The 20,429-nt window shown below is 44.9% G+C and overlaps 1 protein-coding gene across 1 annotated transcript; it reads right to left on the bottom strand.

Moving 5' to 3' along the window:
- Positions 1-15,385: 15,385 nt before the first annotated feature.
- TFF2 (trefoil factor 2) lies at positions 15,386-20,177 on the bottom strand (the record flags this gene model as incomplete). Its single annotated transcript, XM_081234728.1, has 4 exons — positions 15,386-15,525; positions 18,209-18,355; positions 19,275-19,424; positions 20,093-20,177. 4 exons carry the CDS (start codon positions 20,175-20,177, stop codon positions 15,386-15,388), a joined length of 522 nt encoding a protein of 173 aa, XP_081090854.1.
- Between the last annotated feature and the right edge of the window lie 252 nt (positions 20,178-20,429).

The raw sequence follows: 20,429 nt of genomic DNA, 5'->3' as shown, positions 1-20,429 counted from the left end.
AACTAAATAAGTAGGGAGGTGCCTATTCAAGGATAAGAAGACCACTTTTTTTGTACTTTTTTTTAATTGAAGTATAGTTGATTTACTATATTGTGTTAGTTTCAGCTGTGTTGGTTTCAACATAGTGATTCATTTATATATATATATATATATATATACATATATATATATGTAAACATAAATAGAAATATATTTAGATTTAGATTATTTTCCATTATAGGTTATTGCAAGATACTGAATATAGTTCCCTGTGCTATACAGTAGGGCCTTGTTGTTTATTTTATATATAGTAGCTTGTATCTGCTAATCCCATACTCCTAACTTATCCCTCCCACACCCCCTTTCCCCTTAGGTAATCATAAGTTTGTTTTCTATGTCTGTGAGTCTGTTTCTGTTTTGTATTTAGATTCATTTGTATTACTTTTTAGATTCCACATGTAAGTGATGTCATATAATATTTGTCTTTCTCTGTCTGACTTATTTCACTTAGTATGACAATTTCTAGGTCCATCCATGTTGCTGCAAATGGCAATATGTCACTCTTTTTTATGGTTGAGTAATATTCCGTTATATATATGTACCACATCTTTTTTACCCATTCATCCATTGATGGGCACTTGGGTTGTTTCCATGTCTTGGCTATTGTGAATAGTGCTGCTATGAACACTGGGATGCATGTATCTTTTGAAGTAGAGTTTTCTTCTTTTCTGGATATCTGCCCAGGAGTGGGGTTGTTGGATCATATGGTAGTTCTATTTTTATTTTTTTAAGGAACCTCCATACTGCTTTCCATAGTGGCTGTTCCAATTTACCTTCCCTCTAGCAGTGTAGGAGGGTTCCCTTTTCTCCACACCCTCTCCAGCATTTGTTATTTGTAGACTTTTTGATGATAGCTGTTCTGACAGGTGTGAGGTGGTACTTCACTGTGGTTTTGATTGCATTTCTCTAATAATTAGTGATGTTGAGCATCTTTTCATGTGCCTGTTGGACATGTGTATGTCTTCTTTGGAGAAATGTCTCTTTAGGTCCTCTGCCCATTTTTTGATTGGGTGGTTTGGTTTTTTGATATTGAGTTGTATGAGCTTTTGTATATTTTGGATATTAACCCCTTGTCAGTCACATCATTTGCAAATATTTTCTCCCATTCTGAAGGTTGTGTTTTTGGTTGTTGATGATTTCTTTCGCTGTGCAAAAGCTTTGAAGTTTGATTAGGTCTCATTTGTTTATTTTTGCTTTTATTTCTTTTGCCTTGAGAGACTGACCCAAGAAAATATTGCTGCAGTTTATGTTTGAGAATGTTTTGCCTATGTTCTCTTCTAGGAGTTTTATGGTGCCATGTCTTATATTTGTCCTTAAACCATTTTGAGTTTATTTTTGTATATGGTGTGAGGAAGTGTTCTAATTTCATTGATTTATATGTAGCTGTCCATCCTTCCCAACACCACTTGTTGAAGAGACTAGATTTTAAAGGTAGCCATTTTTTCAAAATTAAACTACATATTCAATGCATTTTTTATCAAAATCCCAAAGGGAGATTTTTATGAAACACCACAAATTGGTCCTAGTATTTATATGGAAAGGTAAAGGGCCAAAGATATCCAGTGAAACTTTTAAAAAACAAGGAGTAAAAAGAGGAAGAGAAGGATCAGAAGCTATCTGTCTAATCAGATTCTTCAAAAATTGTGTCTAAAGCAAAGAAGTATTGGTGCAGTGATAGAGTCACAGACAACTGGAACAGAACAGAAAGCCTAGAAATAGATCCATTTACATAAGGTAACTCGGATAATAACAGAAAAATACTTCGTATCAGTGGGGAAAGAAAGGACAACTAAGTACATGGTATCAGGACAGTCAGTTATTGATATTAGAAAAGGATACACTTAGATCCCGGCGTCACAACACGAAGCGTCTCTTAATTGTCCATAGTGAGAAAAAGGTAAATTTAGATTCACAACTTACAACTCATTAATACATTCCCAGATACATTAAAGGCCCCAAAGTGAAAGTAAGCCTTAAAATTTAAAAAGAAAATATAGATGACCAGCCACCTCACACCAGACCCAACCCTCCTGAATATAATAACGAAAACTCTGGAAAATATACAAAAACAATGACCTGTAGGCAATGGGGAGTGAAAAACGCAGCGAAAGCATAACAAAAATGCCCTGTAAGATCCTAGAGGGGCATTGACACTTGGAGGAAGGGAAAGGGAATGGAGTGAATTTGCTATCTTTATGGATTTTTGCCTGAGGGGAGGCCATGGTTGATATTGTCTAGTGGTGGCTAAAACCCCAACAGAAAATCTACAGTCTTTCTAGCCTAAGTAACTAGCATACAGAGAACAAGACAAGCCCAGCAGCTGGGAAGTGAAGGGGAAATTCCAAAAAGGAGAGAGCCACAGGGAGAACCCCAAATTCTGTGTAAAAACTCTTCCCAAATTTTGGTCTGACCTCTGAACCATGTGTATGCAGGACAGGCTCCAGCTAAAATAAAAGAACTGAGTGCCACTCAAGAGGCAGAGTTTGAAGTTTGAATACAACCAAGTAGATGGTTTGTTAAAACAAACAAACAAACAAACAGATATAACACTCTTCAGAGGAATGTAAGAGAATCTAGAGTCTCCACAACATACCAATATATTATCCTGTATTTAATCCAAAATTACTAAAAGACAAAGAAACAGGAAAGTGTCATGCATTCTTAAGAGAAAAAACAAACTGAGATGACCCAGATGTTGCAACAATAGGATAAAGGTTTTAAAACAGCAACCATAACTATGCTTGAGGAAGTAAAGAAAAATGTGCTCATAATGTATGAAAAGATAGAAAATCATAGAAGAAAGAAAGAAAGGAAGGAAGGAAAGAAAAGGAAAGAAAACGGTAATAAAATAGACAACAATTCTAAAACTGAAAACTCCAATATGTGAAATTAAAACTTATTGGATGGACTTAAGAACAAAATGAAGATGACGGGAGAAAGGGTCAGTTAACTTAAAGATAGAGCAAGGGAAATCATCCTATTTGAAGAACAGAGAAGAAAAAGTTTAAAACATGCACAAAGCCCTCAGTACCTGTGGGAAACTATCAAAACATCTAACAGAAGTAAAATAGAAAAAAATGAACAAGATAAAAAATTACCAATCCTTGATCTTTGAAAAGATTAACAAAATGATGAACCTCTAACTAGACTGGTGAAGAAACAAAAATTAAAGAAAACAAAAATTACCAACGTCAGAAATGAAAGATGGGCTATTACTACAGTCCTACAGACATTAAAAGGAAAAATAGGTAATATTCAGAATAATATTAATATTAATTAATATTAATACCAACAAATTTGACAACTTAGATGAAATAGACAAATTCCTTGAAAAACAAAATTTACCTAGATGAGCACAAGAATAAATAGAAAACTCTAAATATCCCAATTTCTATTAAAATTTTTGAAGTTACCATCAAAAACCTTCCTACAAAGAAAGTTTTGGGCTAAGGTGGTTTCACTATTGCATTCTATCAAACAAAGAACTCTAATCTTAATGCAAACTTAGAAAAAAAAGATAAGAAGGAAATACTTCCCAACTTATTTTATGGGGCCAGCATAAGCCTAATACTCAAACCTGACAAATACATTATGAATTATGAAAGACCATTGTGAATATAGATTCAAAAATACCTAACAAAATATTAGTAAATTGAATCCAGTAAGATACAAAAATAATGATACATCAGGATTTAGGTGGATTTATCTAAGGAAAACAAGGTAGGTTTAACATCAGATAATTAATGCAATTTACCACATTAATAGAAAAATGAAAATAAAAACATGCAATCATTTTAATAAATGCATAAAAGGCATTCAACAAAATTCACAGCCATGCATGATAGAAACTCTCAGCAACTAGGAATACAAGGGAACATTCTTAAGCTGATAAAGAGTATTGGCAAAAGAAGCCCCACAACTACCATTGTACCTTGAGGTGAAATACTGGACATTCTCATTCTAAGACTGGGACCAAAGCAAGAATTCTCAATCTCACCACTTCTTTTAACATTATGATGGTGGTTCCAGAAAATGTAATAAGGCAAGGTAAAAAAAAATAGTAGAGATCACAAAAGAAGAAGTAAAATTGTCTTTATTCACAGAAGATAATCTTATTTCCAACTGCTTGTGGCTAATATATAAAACCACAACTGATTTTTTATACTAACTTTGTATCCTATAACTTTTTTGTTTCAAAGGTTTCTTAGGATCTTCTAAAACAGCACAAATTGTGAAGGCACAGTTGATAAATATGACTCAATTAAAATCAAGACTACATATTTATGTATGTGACATATGTATGTGACAGATGAGTAAAAAGTCAAGTCTTGAACTCGGAGAAGATATTTGGAGCCCACATAAGTGACAAAGGATTGTTATCAAGGATACACAAAGAACTCCTACAAACTAAGGTCACAAAGGACAAACATGGTTTTTAGAATACACAAATAGGAAGTGTAAGGTAAGGGAAACCTCAGTAGTCAATAAAGATGTGGAAAGAGGCTCCACCTCACTCATAACTGATAATTACAAAATAAACTAACATTAGAATGACATATCACCAAATGTTGATAAGGGTGCAGAGAATTAGGAACTCTTAAAGTTGGTAGGGCATAACTGACACATCCACCCCAGGAAGCATTTGGGCAATACCTAGGAAATTGAACAAGTCCGTATCGTTCCGAAAGGAAGAAACTGGGAATAATATACCTAATTGCCTATCAGTAGGGGAATGCATTCTATGTTAAATTAAATGAATCAGACCTATTTATCAATAGAAATAAATTTCAAAATTTAACTGTACAATATAAAATGAAAAGCCTGCATATTATGGTATCATTTCTGATTTATTTATTTATATTTTTTGGCTGCGCTGTGCGACATGTGAGATCTTAGTTCCCTGACCAGGGATCGAACCCATGCTCTTGCAGTGGAAGCACAGAGTCTTTTTTTTTTTTTTTTTTGCAGTATGCAGGGCTCTCACTGTTGTGGCCTTTCCCGTTGTGGAGCAAAGGCTCCGGACACGCACGCTCAGCGGCCATGGCTCACGGCCCTAGCCGCTCCGCGGCATGTGGGATCTTCCCAGACCGGGGCATGAACCCGTGTCCCCTGCATCGGCAGGCGGACTCTCAACCACTGTGCCACCAGGCCCTGGTCCAGTAAGTGACCATGTTTTATACGATCCCTGGATCGTATAGAATCCCTGGATCAAATGTGCTCTCAGTGTGACCCTCACACCATGCACCAGCTTATCCCTCATCTCAAAGTACGTCAGAGAAAATAAACTGGAGGTTGTGGTTCTGACTTCTTAGGGATGACCACTAAATAGTTCAAAAAGCTAGTGGTTCCAGCAGAGGTGAACAAATGGCCTATTTGATTTTTCACTACAATGCAGGATAAGAATGATCAGAATTGAAGGCACCTTACATCTCATAAACTGCAGCCATATCTCACCCCTGGCTCTTTCCACCACATCTCCGACCATTGTTGGCTCAGCTGCGTAGAAAGTAGTTTGTAGGGAGTTCAGAAGATGCAGAGAGCAGGTCCGTCCAGTGAGAAACGTGTCGCCAAAAGCAAAGCCATCCTGGACCATCAAAACTGCAAAGAGAATGTATCCGTTACCCAGACTGGAATCTCCGACTGATCCCTCGAAGCTGTCTACACCGGGGGAAAGGAGCTTTCTCTGCATGGAGGAGAATTCCTCAGGGTTGCCACCTCTCCAGGGCTGCTGCTCACAGGGATTCTGGCTGGCTTGTGCTAAGGTGCCACATGGGTTTGAAGTAAGCATATCTCTCAGGTTGACCCTTCATACTCACCATCATTTCAATGTTTCAGAGAATGCATTTCCCCGGCTATAATATATTCTCCTAGTTAAGAATTCAGTCCACCAGGAAATTGAAAGCAAAGTGTGAGACTATCAAGAATGGCAACATCGACAGGCCAGAGCCTGCCTCAACCGCGGAAGCCTCCCTACATGTAGCTCTTAGTTATAAACGGGCTCACATGTTCTCAAGACTCAGAATAGCCCTGTTTCGCATATTAAATGTAAAGAAGCTAAAACCAAGGCTCATTAATAGATGATTCATACCCGCAGCACTCACATGATAGCTTGTGTTTGACCGTCTTGAGAGGTTTTACCAAAGCGTTAATATTTGTTCAACTCCCACAGGCCGATACATTATTGAACAAAGAAAAATCAGTCAATATTTACTAAACATCCATTGTGCACACAGCCTTTGGCTCAGATACCCTGGGGAGGTTCCAAAGGGAGAAGATGATGTGGTCACAGTTGATAGGGAAGCTGTGGTCATGAAGGGAGCATCATGAACTCAAACTCAGATGCCTCATTACGGAATCCATGCAGCATTCCTTCTGCTGCACCTACTTCCCTCCAGCGGCTCCAAACGTTAGGAATATTTTTTTAGATTTTTGGGGGGTATTTTACTACTAAGTAAATGGTTAACATGACATGAAAGACTCCATTGTACTCCAAATAGCTTATATCTTTAAAAGTACACACAATACAACAACTTACTTATTTTTCTATAATCCATATTTCTTTATTTTTACATGGTTGTATGTATATTGAAATGATATAACATTGTCTCAAAGTTTAATTTCACCTTAGAATTCTTTCCTCCTGAAATTAATTGAAAAACTTCTATAGTCAACTTTGTGCTTTGTTTTCTATTATATATATATCCCTTTTAATTCTATCTGAATAGAGGTGAATAACACATAGCCTTTCATGATAATTAAATTAATCTGACATCAATTTGTGTAAGAGGAAGCTGTTATCATTCCCCAAACTTACTCATTTTTAAAAAAATTTATTTTATTGAAGTACAGTTGATTAACTCTGCTGTGTTCATTTCTACTGCACAGCACAGTGATTCAGTTATACACACACACACACACACACACACACACATTCTTTTTCATATTTGTTATATTAGGAAGGGTTGAGTGGGTGAATATGCTGATTTCAAAAATAAATTCAAAACACACAGGCAGTCATGTGGGAGGAAAAATGTGTGAGTGTTGGGGCCCCGATGTCTGCACATCACTCTTCCTAACAGAGGGTATATCAATATGAAAGATACAGGATACCCTGAATCGGGCTCTGCCAGGCAGGGGGCAATGGGGGTGTGTTGTCCGAAACGTGAGGAAGATGAAGATGTAGCGAGAACACGCCTCTTTCCAGGGCATCAGGGCAGTGAGACAGTCCTGACACGGGAGCATATGTGGTGAGAGAGACCCTGGATAGACCTGGGCAGAAGGGTCCCCAGCACTTGGAGTCCACATGGCAGCAGCCCCAGGACCAAGCACAGTGGTCGGGACCTGGACCCTCCATGATGTCATCTTTGCTGTCGTGCAGGAAGGCTGAGAGAGGATGGTCCTGTGGGATCTAGAGGCGGAAAACTGGATTCAAGCTTTCGTGGGTGTCCCCGCATGCCTGAGCCGTGGTTTCCTGATGGGCCACTAGGACGCCTTCCGAGGTGGGTATGAGGCTGGAGCAGTGATGTCAGGATAATCTAATGGGCGAAGCGTCATTCCCATGCTGGTCGCGGGTGGTGTTGCCATCATTACAGGAGTCCTATACAAGGTGACTGCTTTAGTGCAGTTGTGACACTCTGGAGGTGCAAGCCCTATAAACATTCTCCATCCCTCAAGACTCAGTTCAGCTTGACTTGGCCTCAGGGACTGGGTCCCACTCGAGGTTTCGTGCCCAGAGCAGCTGTCCAATACTGGACCAGACCCTTGGCAGCCCTGCCCTGCCAGCTCTTCTCCCTGAACCGGAAGCTGCTGTTTGCTCAATTCCTTGGCACCCCAGCTGTGGGGGATGGGAGTCCTCCCAGTAGGTGAGTGTGGAAGTGGGATGGGTAACGGAGACGAAGGAAGGAGGTGACCTGGCCTGGAGCTCATGGATGAGGAGCCCTGTAACAGAGGGCTGTACCCTGAGGCCAGCAGTTAGCAGTCCAGCAGATTGCACAGCCCCGTGTGAGTGCCCAAAGGCTATTAAATGACTGGAGACCCATCAGCCGGGTGCTTGCTTGCCATCCCACTTTTATAGACTCTAATAAAGCAAACTGAGAGCAGGCAGGCAGGATCTCTGTGCTGGGTTTATCTGCCTTAATGAGGGTCATTTGGACCATAATTCAATACACTCACTGCGCCAAGGTACCTTCTGCAGAATGATGTAGCCATAAAGCAGAAAAATTCAGAGATTCTGTAGCTAATAAATAACTGGTGGGGTGATTCTGAGGTTCCGAGCGATAAGGTACTGTGGAGGCAAGCCCTGGAGCCGGGCTTCCCAGCCCTTTCCACTGTGCCCTTTTCACAGTAAAAAATAAAAACCCTCAAACGCTTTTCTAGGAATTACAAAAAATAAGTCGTAGTAACTTTGTATGGTGTAGGATAAAGTGAATTGATATAAAAATATTTTCTTTTAGATGTTTCCTTAAAACTGCAGTCATGGGCTTCCCTGGTGGCGCAGTGGTTGAGAATCTGCCTGCTAATGCAGGGGACATGGGTTCGAGCCCTGGTCTGGGAAGATCCCACATGCCGCGGAGCAACTAGGCCCTTGAGCCACAACTACTGAGCCTGCGCGTCTGGAGCCTGTGCTCCGCAACGGGAGAGGCCAAAACAGTGAGAGGCCCGCGCACCGTGATGAAGAGTGGCCCCCGCTTGCCAAAACTAGAGAAAACCCTCACACAGAAATGAAGACCCAACACAGCCATAAATAAATAAATAAATATTTTAAAAGCGAAGCATCTGAAGCCCTTTAAAAAAAAAACAAAAAACAGTCATTTCTATTACAGATGTGTTTATTAACATTTTTACTTTCTGGAGAAATTTGATGTTCTCCGTAAGATTTTTAAATCAGTTCATCAGATAACTTCTCTGCTGAAGATCTGAAGATGAATTTTCAGTATTATTACTTTTATGATTTTTCTCCTCATTAGCTTCCTGTATTTCTTGACCAGTATTCTTTCTCTTGCTCCTTGCTTTTAACTAGTAGTCATTATGATTAAAAATTAGTCAATATATTGCTAATAAATGTAAACTTGAAAACACTAAGGATCAAAAGTGATTTAACTGATGTGACATTAAGCAGGGGATGTGTCTTGACCTCAGTCGAAATAGAATTCAGGACAAAGCACTTACACATGACAAAGAGGGACACTTTATAAGCCACAATTCACAATGAAGGTACACCAGTTACAAAAATCTTTGTACCAATAAGGAGCTGGGCAAAGGTATTCTACTTTACTAACCAGAAAGCATAGGTGATGCAGAAAGAGAGAAAAACACAGCTGATATTGAGTTGGGAACACCATGCTGTGTTGATGGGGACAGCACTCTGGATATGTCATGTGAACAAAAATATAAGTAAGAAAAGATAGACAAACAATAAAATCAATAAGGTAGATCTTATGGACATACATATATCGAACTTAAGACCTGACAATACAACTGGAACCAAGCAGAGCCCTGAAGCCCCTGCCCCCTCCAAGTACAAAACCGAGTAGTTAATAATGAGGTCAATAGAGTCACCGACTCATTGTCTGATGCACATTCCTGAATTGCTTTTACAGATACCATAACTGCCACTGGAGAGGAAAAGCTAACTGTGTGATGACCAGACTGCAGCCATGACATGAGCTGCTCCATCTTGAGCAGTACTGAGTCTGTGGCCAGCACGATTCCAAGCACTGGTCTGAAGAGAATGGGATTAACACGATTGCTCATAGTAGTCTATATCTTTGTGGGCATCAAAGAAACTGTAGCTTGCTCTGCCCGTGTCTGTAAGCGGGCAACTAAAACTGTCAGCCAAGAGATGCTCCAGACCCACGTTGACCTCTTCCACTCTGAGGACACAGCATCCTATTTAGCATGAAGAAGTGACTAGAGAAGGCGGACTCTTGCCCATAACCCTTTAGAACTGGAGTGATGTCTGACAAGTGGGGATGTGTTAAGCGGCTCTTTTGCCCCTTTCCTGTTTCCCCTTTTCTGTTCCCCTCTAACCTTACAAAGAACCTAATTATAGGAATGAGATCACTAAGCAATTGAAACTAACTCCTGACCTGTGCTCTCCTCAATGCCCACCATGCCCTGTCTGACCTGTTGATTCTTTCCCTCGATAAAAATAAGTCAGGATGAAGAAGTAAGCAGTTAAAGGGTGACCAGCTCTCTGCCCCAATAGCCCCTCAGCAATCCTGCAGACCACTTGGGCAAGATGACATCTGGGGCTTCCCTGGTGGCTCAGTGGTTGAGAGTCCGCCTGCCGATGCAGGGGACGCTGGTTCGTGCCCCGGTCCAGGAAGATCCCACATGCCGTGGGGCGGCCAGGCCCGTGAGCCATGGCCGCTGAGCCTGCGTGTCCGGAGCCTGTGCTCCGCAACGGGAGAGGCCACAACAGTGAGAGGCCAGCGTACCGCAAAAAAAAAAAAAAAAAGATGACTTCAGAAGAGTCATCCAGTCTGCACGCAATGGAGAAGGATGCGGAACCCAACCTCCTGACTCCATAATTCACTGAGATTCCGCCCCTCCCCCCACCCCGGTTTTTTTCCATTAAAAACTGCCATGGCTCAGCAGAATCTCTGGAGGTGGTCTCTGGACACGAGTCCACCTTCTCCCCAGATTGCTGGCTTTTCTGATTAAAGCAACCTTCCTTTCTACTGGCACTTGCCTCTCGAATTATTGGCTTAGAAGCAGCCAGCAGCCGAATGTGTGTTCCATAACACAACTTCCTAAGTGCATGTGAAATCTTCACAAAATTTAATCATATGTTTGTTCACAAAGAAAGCATTCTGTTCCATATGGTAGACATGTGACAATCACTCTATGGTCAAATGTAAAAAAAGCTAGAAAATAATGACAACATTTCTGAAGGTTCTTGCATAAGGAAATTTAAATATCTCTACTAAACACTTGTGGCTAAAAGATTAACTACAAACCAAAGTTACAGACTTTCTTAAAAATCATGGTAATAACAACACGACATTTCTGAATCTATGAAGAGTATTTAAAATAGTGATCAAAAGAAAATGTATAGCTTTAAACACGTATCAGTAATAATGGAAGTAAATTCCCAACTCAGAAACCTAGGAAAAGAATAGGAACGCAAGCCAAAATAACACAAAGATGAAGAAATTAATGAAGTAGCTAAGAGAAAAAGAATAAATCAAAATCTTGGTTCTTTGGAAAAATAAACAAAATATGCAAACCACTAGTCAACCTAATAAAGAAAATAGAAAAAAAAAGAAAAAAAAAAAGAGAGGGAGAGAGAGAGAAAAACCCCCAAATAAACAAAATAAGAGTTCTTTGGGAAACACCTATTACAATAGAGGAAACTTTAAAAATTATAAGAGGCTGCTCTGAATAAATTTATGCAGCTAATTTTGAAAATCTAGATGAAATAGACAAGTTCCTAGGAAAATCACCCTTGACCCAAAGTGATCTGGTAGAGGCATGAAACTCAACTCAACCACAGAGGAAAGAGAGAACGTTATCAAGGTTTACAGATTTGTTCTGTAAAACTCTCCATGCCCAAATGGTCTCACAGAGAAATTTTAACAAAGCTGCAAATACCAAATAGTCCCAATGCAACATATATTGTTCCAGAGAATTAAAAGAAAACAAAAGAAAATGCCAAAATTCACACTGAAAAAATTACCTCGAAATGTGTCATAAACCCAAGATATAGGAGCTAAGGCTCTAAAACTCCTAGAAGAAAGCATACTAGAATATCTTTGTGGTCTTGGATTAGGCAAATAATTGTTTCAGCTACGGCACATAAAGTGTGAATCATGAAAGAAAAATCGAAAACATTGGACTTCTACAAAATTAAAAACATCTGTTCTTTGAAAGATACTTAAGGAAATGAAAAGGCAAGTCTCAGACTTGGAGGAAGTATCTGCACAACATAAATCTGATAAAGGATCTGTATGCAAAATGGATAAAGAGCTCTTACAACTCAGTATAAAGAAGACAAAACACCTGATGAAAACCGTAGGACTGACATATACACACTACCGTATATAAAACAGATAACTAATAAGAACCTACTGTATAGCACAGGGAACTCTACTCAATACTCTGTAATGACCTATATGGGAAAAGAATCTAAAAAAAGAGTAGATATATGTATATGTATAACTGACTCACTTTGCTGTACAGCAGAAACGAACACAACATTGTAAATCAACTCTACCCCAATAAAAATCAATTTAAAATAAAAAGACTTGAACAGATGCTTAACCAGAGAAAAAGTAAAAAAAAAAAAAAAAAAGACAAGCCCATGAAAAGATACTCCATATCATTAGTTACTAGGGAAATGTAAATTGAAATGGAAATGAGATGCCCATCACACAGCAGCATAACTCAAAGTAAAAGCTAACAACATCAGGCTGGATAGGATGTGGGAAACCTCCGGATTCTCATGCTTTGTTGGTGGGAAGGCAAAACGGCACAACGATTTTGCAAGAAGAATTTGTTAGATCCTTATCAAGTCCAACAGAACAGTTGCCATATGACCCAGTGATCCTACTTAGCAGATATTTTCCAAGAGAAAAGGTATTTACACAGCCAACTCCAGACTTGTACACACTTGTCCCCAGCAGGTCTGTTCTAACAGTGAAGCCCTGGAAACAACCCAAATGCCCATCGACTGGGGGATGGTAAACACACAGTGAAATGCCCCCCTGCAGAATCCTACTCAGCAAACAACAGGCGTGGACAACCCAGATAAATCTCATAAAGAAAGATGCAAAGGATCATGCACAACGTGACTAAACTTACAGGAAATTCTAGAAGAGGCAAAACTATAGTGAAAGGAAGCAGATTCGTTGGTTACTTGGGGCTGGAAGTGGGAGGAGGGCATTGACTACAAACGGGCATGAGGGAATTGGGGGGGGAATGAAGATCTTCTATATCTTCCTTGTGGTAGTGTTTACACAACTGCAAACATTTTTCAAAACTCACTGAACTGATTCAGTTAAAATAGACAAATTTTATTGCCTTGAATTATACCTCAATAAGGCTAATTTAAAAAAAAAAAACAACCTCAAGGTATAACAATTATCAGTATTACCGGTGTAAAGACAGTGAGCTGAATGAAAGGTCAATGCTATGACAAAATTGTGTCCCCAAATTCACCTGTTGAAGCCCTAACCCTCCATGTGACTGTATTTGGAGATGGAGCCTTTATGGAAGTAATTAAGCTTAAATGAGGTCATCAGGGTAGGGCCTTGACCTGATAGGATTAGGCCTTATAGCTTTCTCTCTCCCTGTCCTGCTCAGTCTCTATCTCAGTCTCTGCCTCTCTCTCCATGTATATACACCTAGGAAAGTCCCTGTAAGGACAGCCAGAAGGTGGCCGTCTTCAAACCAGCAAGAGAGCCCTTTCCAAGTTCCTAGGCTGCAACACTACATGCAACATTTCTGCTTTGTGAACCCATGTCAGTAAATTCGGCCTGATCCAACTTTATAAGTTTAGCAACTTACAATCTTTTTAGAAAAGTTTTTATTGGAGTACAGTTGCTTTACAATGTTGTGTTAGTTTCTACTGTACAGCAAATTGAATCAGCTCTACGTATACATATATCCCCTCTCTTTTGGATTTCCTTCTCATTTAGGTCACCACAGAGCATTGGGTAGAGTTCCCTGTGCTATACAGTAGGTTCTCATTAGTTATCTATTTTATACATAGTATCAATAGTGTATATATGTCAATCTCCATCTCCCAATTCCTCCCACTCTCCCCTTTCCTCCCTTACAATCTGAGGCCAATCTCTGGACATTAGGAGGCTACCTATTGTCAGACAAATCCCTGCCCCTTGGTGAAGGCGGGTGCGTCAGTCCCCAGGGTGGCCAGCAGAGGGCACTGGAGGACAGACAGCCCTGCGAGCATCCTGGGCTTGAAGGTTCTTCATGGGGAAACACCTTCCGTTCATTAAACCGGTGTCCTGACACGAACAGCACGGGCCTTCCTTCCTTGAAGCCGCGTTTCTGACTGTGCTAAATTAAGGTCGAGTCTTCATTAAGTGCTGAGCTCTCTTTGGATCCCAGGAAATAAATACAGAAGTTGCCACCGATGGGACCTTCTGGAAACCCACCCCCTCAGCCCCAGAGTAATCTCAGCCCAGGTACCTGACACCTGGGTGTGTGTCTGACCTGCCAGGGGGGCCTGGCTGGGCTGGAGCAGGGATCCGGCCCCCAGGGGCTGTGGAGTGAGGCTGCTCCTCTGGTTCGCATCCGTCTGGGCCGCAGGGAAGCCCAGGAAGCTCCCAGCATGTTCTGGAACCTCCCACAACTGTTCACACAGATGCAGACAAGCCCTGGGGAGGGCCCAGGAGGTTGACGGGGAGGCCTTGACCAGTGGGGAGGGGCACCGGGACACCGGGCAGGGGACAGCGGGGGTCCATGAGGGCGCCACCCCGAGCCAGCCTGGCTGGGAGGCACGGTGTCACCTCACTGTAGCAGGACAGGCCGCCAGCCAGGGGAAGGGGCACTGCTCACCACCCAGCTGATGCTTAGGTGTGCAAACCCCAGAAACACGCTGCACTCTGTGTGTGTGACCCTGAAGCGGTGGCCTCGGGGATTGCAGAGGACACTATGCTTCAGTCACTTTCTCAAGGCTGTGCGGTGCCAAGGCTCAGCATCCCTTCCGGGGTCCCCACCAAGTGTAGCAAGAGGGAAGATGAAGCTTCCCCTCATTTCACGAGAATGCTGCTGGCCAGGCCAACTCCCAGGGTGTTCCCAGGAGGTCCAGCAGTTGGGGCCCAGCCTGCTGTGGGTACAGCTGTCCACTAAGACCATGGCATTAGCCAGGGCCACAGAAGGACCCCCGGGGAGGGGACCTGGCAGGGATTAGCCTTCCTGCATCGGCAGGGGCGACCTCGGAGGGGCTGATGATCGGGCACTGAGGTAAGGCGATCCCATCTGTCCCCCCACTTAATAGGGCCTGGACTATCGGGGTCAGTATGTGTGAATATAACAATAACTGGCATGAATTGTCATGAAGCCCTCGTCACGTGCCCGACACTGTTCTCACCACATCTCAGGAGATGTGGAGAACCTCCCCAAGGTCACACACGAGCACTGTGATGTCTCCTGTTGTTTCTGCCCCAAAGACCTGGCCCATCCCCTCTCCTGTGACCGCCTCTCAAAGCACCTGCATTACCTGAACCAGCCGGGCAAGGAGCTGGGTGAAGCCCCGGAGCCGGGGGACCAGGACAGTGGGAATGAGGGGCGGAGCTGCCGTCCCCTCCCCCTGCCAGACCCTCTGCACCAAGCCCACCCTCCTCCACCATCAGCTATGTCCCAGCTGAGCCCAGCGGGGCTATGGGTGCCCCTGGAGGGCGTAGGCCCAGCAGAGGAGGGGTGGAGGGGGGAGGAAGAAAGGTCGGTTGTCTGATGGAGGGGGGTCGGATGTCACCAGCTGCTGCTCCAGGGGCATCGAGGACACTCCCCATGGGCCACCTACAGAAGGGGGAGGGGGACGGTCTGAACCACTCTGGGGTGCCGTGCCGTTCTCTGTAATCAATGGCGCTGGAGCAAGCGGAGGTATGGAAATAATGTCAAACAGATTTAAATGGCCTAAGGATCCCCCGCCCGGGAACGCCACTGAAATTGCTTCAAAATCTACAAGTCTGCGCTCAGTTATCAGAAGCGCCATCAGGAGCCGGCTGGGACATTAGGGCGTCAATGCGTCAGAGAGAACGTACGAGAGGAGGTGGGGTTGGGGTCGTGCGCGAGGACTCCTGAGAAGGAACCGGGGCTCCCGCACCTGCAGCCCTGGAACAGGAGGCCTGAGGCCAAAAGCTTCCACCAGACCCCAAATCCAAGACAGCCGGGGCCGCTCTGGGAGCAGCGCAACCCAATTCCCAACCCCGAGGGTGTGGGTACGAAGAATTCATGTGTCAAAGACCCTTTCCCCAGTGTGCCAATACCAGGGCCGGCCTTGGCTCTGCGGGGACCGAGGGCGGGGCTGAGTCGGGACAGGCGAACCGCATGTGAGGACACGGCTCCCGGTGAGAAATCAATTCACTAAGGCCGTGCCTGTCTCCACCGGCCACTTGTCTTGAGTGTTTCAGACCCCGTGTTCCAGCAAGAGCCGTTGTTTCATGGAGCTTATGTGTGTGTTATTAGCAAGATAAAGATGCAACAGTGACCTAAGACTGTATGGGGCCCCCTTCTCAAAATAGGGGTCCCGAGAGGGGTTGTGAGGCCAAGTCCCTTCCTGAAACACTTTTTAAAATTCCGTCCTTTCAATGCAAAGCCAGTGTCACCTAGAAGGAAAGGCCCTGGGTTTCCAGGGTGACCATAGGCCTCGGGCTGGAGGAGGGTTAGGGAGGAGGGACAGGCCACAGAAAGTCTGGCCTGGGGTCACCCACCTGCACTTCCACCCTCGAGCCGAAGAATGCCAGGAACCCTTCACCCAGATGCCTGAAATATCTTTCACGCAACGACTTTCCCACACGCTTCAAAAAAGCCTTGATGGAAGCTGTCAACTACCTCTTTGGAACAGCTTTCAAATCGCAACACGATGGATGCTGCAGCTGTGCGCTCCCAAGCCTAGGGGAGAACTCATCGGAGCTAATCTGGCACAAACCCCGACTCACCTTTGGAAGAGGTATTTGGGTGCCTGGCACGAATTTCAAAAGCAAGTGGTCTGTGATGCATTTGTAAAAGCAAAGCAGTGTTGTAATTGCAATCTGAAATTATATGTTGCTACAAGAGCAGCATATAATTTTTAGTATGTTTTTTTGGGTAAAATCATTTGAATTTTAATACAGTGATTTAGTATGAGAGTTATAAAGGGATTATGGATTCTGAAATTCCTTACATGCAATACTTTTTCACTGTCAGAGGAGCCTGAATGTATTAGATGAATTCTTGCTCTTCTAGCAAATGAAAGAATCTTAAAATTACACACACACTCGTACTCTCAACCTCTCTCTCCCTCTCTCTCTCTCTCTCTCTCTCTCTCTCTCTCTCTCTCTCACACACACACACACACACACACACACTGCTATTGCCACCTCTGTGTCAATGAAGCCAGAATGAAATTTAGCAGATGTTAAGGGTTTTCTTTACTTGAAGAAATTGCACGTGAAGCCACTGAAAAGGATAAAAAGCAGATTTAAAAAACCCAGGAATTCGGGAAACGTGAAATCTGAAACCATAAGATGGTGCATATTCTTCTTTTGTTTCAGGATATCCAAGGAGCCTGAGGGGTTCTCTGAAACCACTGCGTCTTAATAATGACAGTCTAGAAATTTAAATGCGACATTGTTGGTGAGCGCGTCAGAGAGCCAGGGTGCCTGAGCTAGGAGACCCCGTGGGCTCCCGGGACTACAGCCCTTAGTCCAGCCGTCCCTGCTGGAGAAGGAGCTGCCTGCGGGGCACAGTCCCCTGGGGCCAGATGCCCTCTGGGAGTCCATTCTCCCCAGATAACTGGTAATTTTCCAGGTAGACACTTAGGTCACACAGAAAATCACTTGGAAATTTCTGAAAGTAAAGGCCATGCTCTTTACAGCACACTGATTTCCTCAAAATGGGAAGAGGCATCCTTCAAGGATCAGTGCATTCTTCCCAACTTTTGGAATACCCGGTCTTTCCTTGACCTTATCAAACTCAGTGTCAGGGACACACTGTCACTGAGGGGTGGGGGAGGGGAGATGGGCTCTCCTGGGACTGGCGCTGGGGCAGGACCTGTCACTCGTGGTCACGGGAGAGAACAGCGGGGTCCACGAGAGAAGCACCACATCTGCTTCACTCTGGGTCCCTCTCACTATGCCCAGCACAGCACGTGGCATTCAAAGCATCCAAAATAGTGACACCACCCAACTGTGCTGGGACCTGGGGGGGCAGCTGAGAAAGGGATGCTTTTTGCAACCATCCAAAAGACACAGTGGGAAGGCTGGAGGGCCTAACTTATTAAAAAGAAGCTGTCGTTGTTGAGAACATTCTGGAATTGCCTTTTGAGCTGGTTCACAATAAAGGTGGCTTCCTACACGAGGACACTTTTTCCTGAACTGATCATCCACTGGGTCCAGGGGCCTGGCCGGGATGGCATCAGGCATCCTGTCCAGCCTAGGACCTCCCTCGCCCAGCTCCCACTGCCCTCAAGAATCATCCTTGTCCAGGAACCGGACATTACCTTGCACGGAGAGCGGAAAGAAGCACCAGGGCACTTGGGGGATGGTGTCGGAGAAGCAACACTTCCTAGAGGCGCACTCCTGGGGGCTGATGCCCGGGTAGCCACAGTTCTTGCGGGCCGAGACCTCCATGACACACTCCTCTGACTCTGCCGTGTGCCACCGGATTTGGGGGCAACAAGGGGACTCGGTTAGGCCAGCTAGCTAACCAGACACGTCCACCCCATCCTCCCAGGGGAGCACCGCTGGGCTCACAGGCTCGGGGTAGCATGGGGGCTTCTGAGACTGTCCCCCCTGGACTGAGAGTGGGCACCAGCAGGTTGCCACCCTTCCTCCTGAAGCCAAAAGTCAGAAGGTCTGGAGGGAAAATCGTCTCACCTCCCTGGACTTGACATTGCTCTGTAAAGCGGGGTGGCCCACCGTACCTCCTGTGGGGACCCTTTAAGGATGTAAAGCATTAGACCAAAGAATTGAAACCCAGCGATGCTTCCACTACCGGGAGAGCCCTGGCTACAACCAACCAACAGCCAGCCATCGGGCCTGTTTCCCCCGGAGCCCGGGAGCCTCTGACCGGCAGCCTCAGGGGGTGTGGATGGGAGGCCAGGGTACTCAGTTCTACACACACGGATCAGCTTCGCACAGACTTTTTTGTGTGCACGCCTTGGAGTCAGAGACTTTCTAAATTTATAATATGCACAGGCACAAAACTCACTCTCAAAAGGTAACTCAAGAAGACTTAAGTGAATTTCTTAACATTTGGGTGGGATCTGTTTGCAGTTATGTTAATAATGCCCTGATTTTAATGCCTCATGTCCCTTAGAAGCTTCTTCAGGAGCCACAGCGAAGAGGGGCCCCAGAGTTGTTTTTTCTTCAAATACTGTCAAATGGATTCCCACAAGTCTCCCCAAAAGGGCAAATGGCTGGCCCTTGGGGTCAAGTGTGGACATGGGGGTCGGGGCGTGTTTCCCTTCCCTGGGGCTGGCCCAGGTGGTGTTGGAGCCCTAAGAAGCCAGGTCCTGAGCTGCCAGCCGGGGCACAGGAGGACGTCCTAGCTCTCCTGGACGTTACCTTGCTTGGGGAGGGGCTTGAAACACCAGGGGACCCCAGGGATGCTGGAGTCGAAGCAGCAGCTGGCAGAGAAGCACTGGTCGCTGGTGATGCCCGGGAAGCCGCAATTCACCCTGTTCTTGGGGCTCAAGCGTGAGCACTGGCAGGGATCTGCGGAGAAGCCCTGGGTCAGCCAGCCACCCACCCTTGCCCCCCAGCCCTCAGGCACATCCAGGACCCCCCATCAGTGCCACTCCCACCCTGGGAAAGGCCATCTTATCTTGCTCGTATTTGAACGAGCCAGTGTCCTTCAGAGGAACTGACAGGGCTTAGCTGAAAGTGTTTTCTTAGTTTAAAAATAAAACCTTCTGGCAAGAGGGTGGACAGATGCACTCAGGCCAAGGTCGGGATGAAAGTGAACAAGGCCGGACCCCTAGGAGCCCTTAGTGGGCCTCCCACCCAGCCCCTCCTGGAGCCCGCCCACCTGAGCCTGAGGGCATCCTATTGATCCTGAAGGGGGTCCTCCTGGGAGGTCTCACCCCCCTCCAATGCCCCCTGCTGTCCTTCCTGAGCGGCGGGGAAGTGGGTGGACTCACACGGAGCTGGCTGTGTGGCTGGCGTCCCAAATCTTAGGACACCTTCCCACCTGCTTCCCTTCTCAGGTTAACTCATCACCTGCTTTTTCTCTCTGAAGGAAACGAACATGAACAGAGACACCCCGAGGGGCAGAAAACAAGGACCTCTCATGCCCTCCCTGCGCTCGGGGCACTAGAGGCCTCCCCAGTCTCGCTGGTCCGAATGGTCCCCACGGCCCCTCGAGGATCTGAGCCCTCACTTACCAGGTTTCTGGGCCCCCACCAGGGCACACAGCCCCAGCAAAAAGAGCGCAGCCAGGAGCCAGGTGCAGCGGGCTCCCGTGTCCATGCTCGGCTGTACCCCAGGGCCGCCAGAAGAGTGCACACTCCCCACCGCGGGGGTTGTTTTATAAGCTTCTCTCTGTTTGCTCAGCAAGCAAGATAACCTCCTCTCTCCCCATGGCACTGACACTTTGGAACCTTTGTTAGGAAAAGGAGCTGAGATAGCTTGGCTGAAGCGCCAAGTGGTGACAGTGCAGGACTCCGGGCTCCCCGAGCACAGCCAGGTTTCCCCCGACCCAGGCAGGGAGCCAGGTCATGC

The sequence above is a fragment of the Mesoplodon bidens genome (genome assembly GCF_964165515.1).
Source record: "Mesoplodon bidens genome assembly, chromosome: 5".
Classification (NCBI taxonomy): Eukaryota; Metazoa; Chordata; class Mammalia; order Artiodactyla; family Ziphiidae; genus Mesoplodon; species Mesoplodon bidens.
This window is presented reverse-complemented; position numbering and strand designations above follow the sequence as displayed.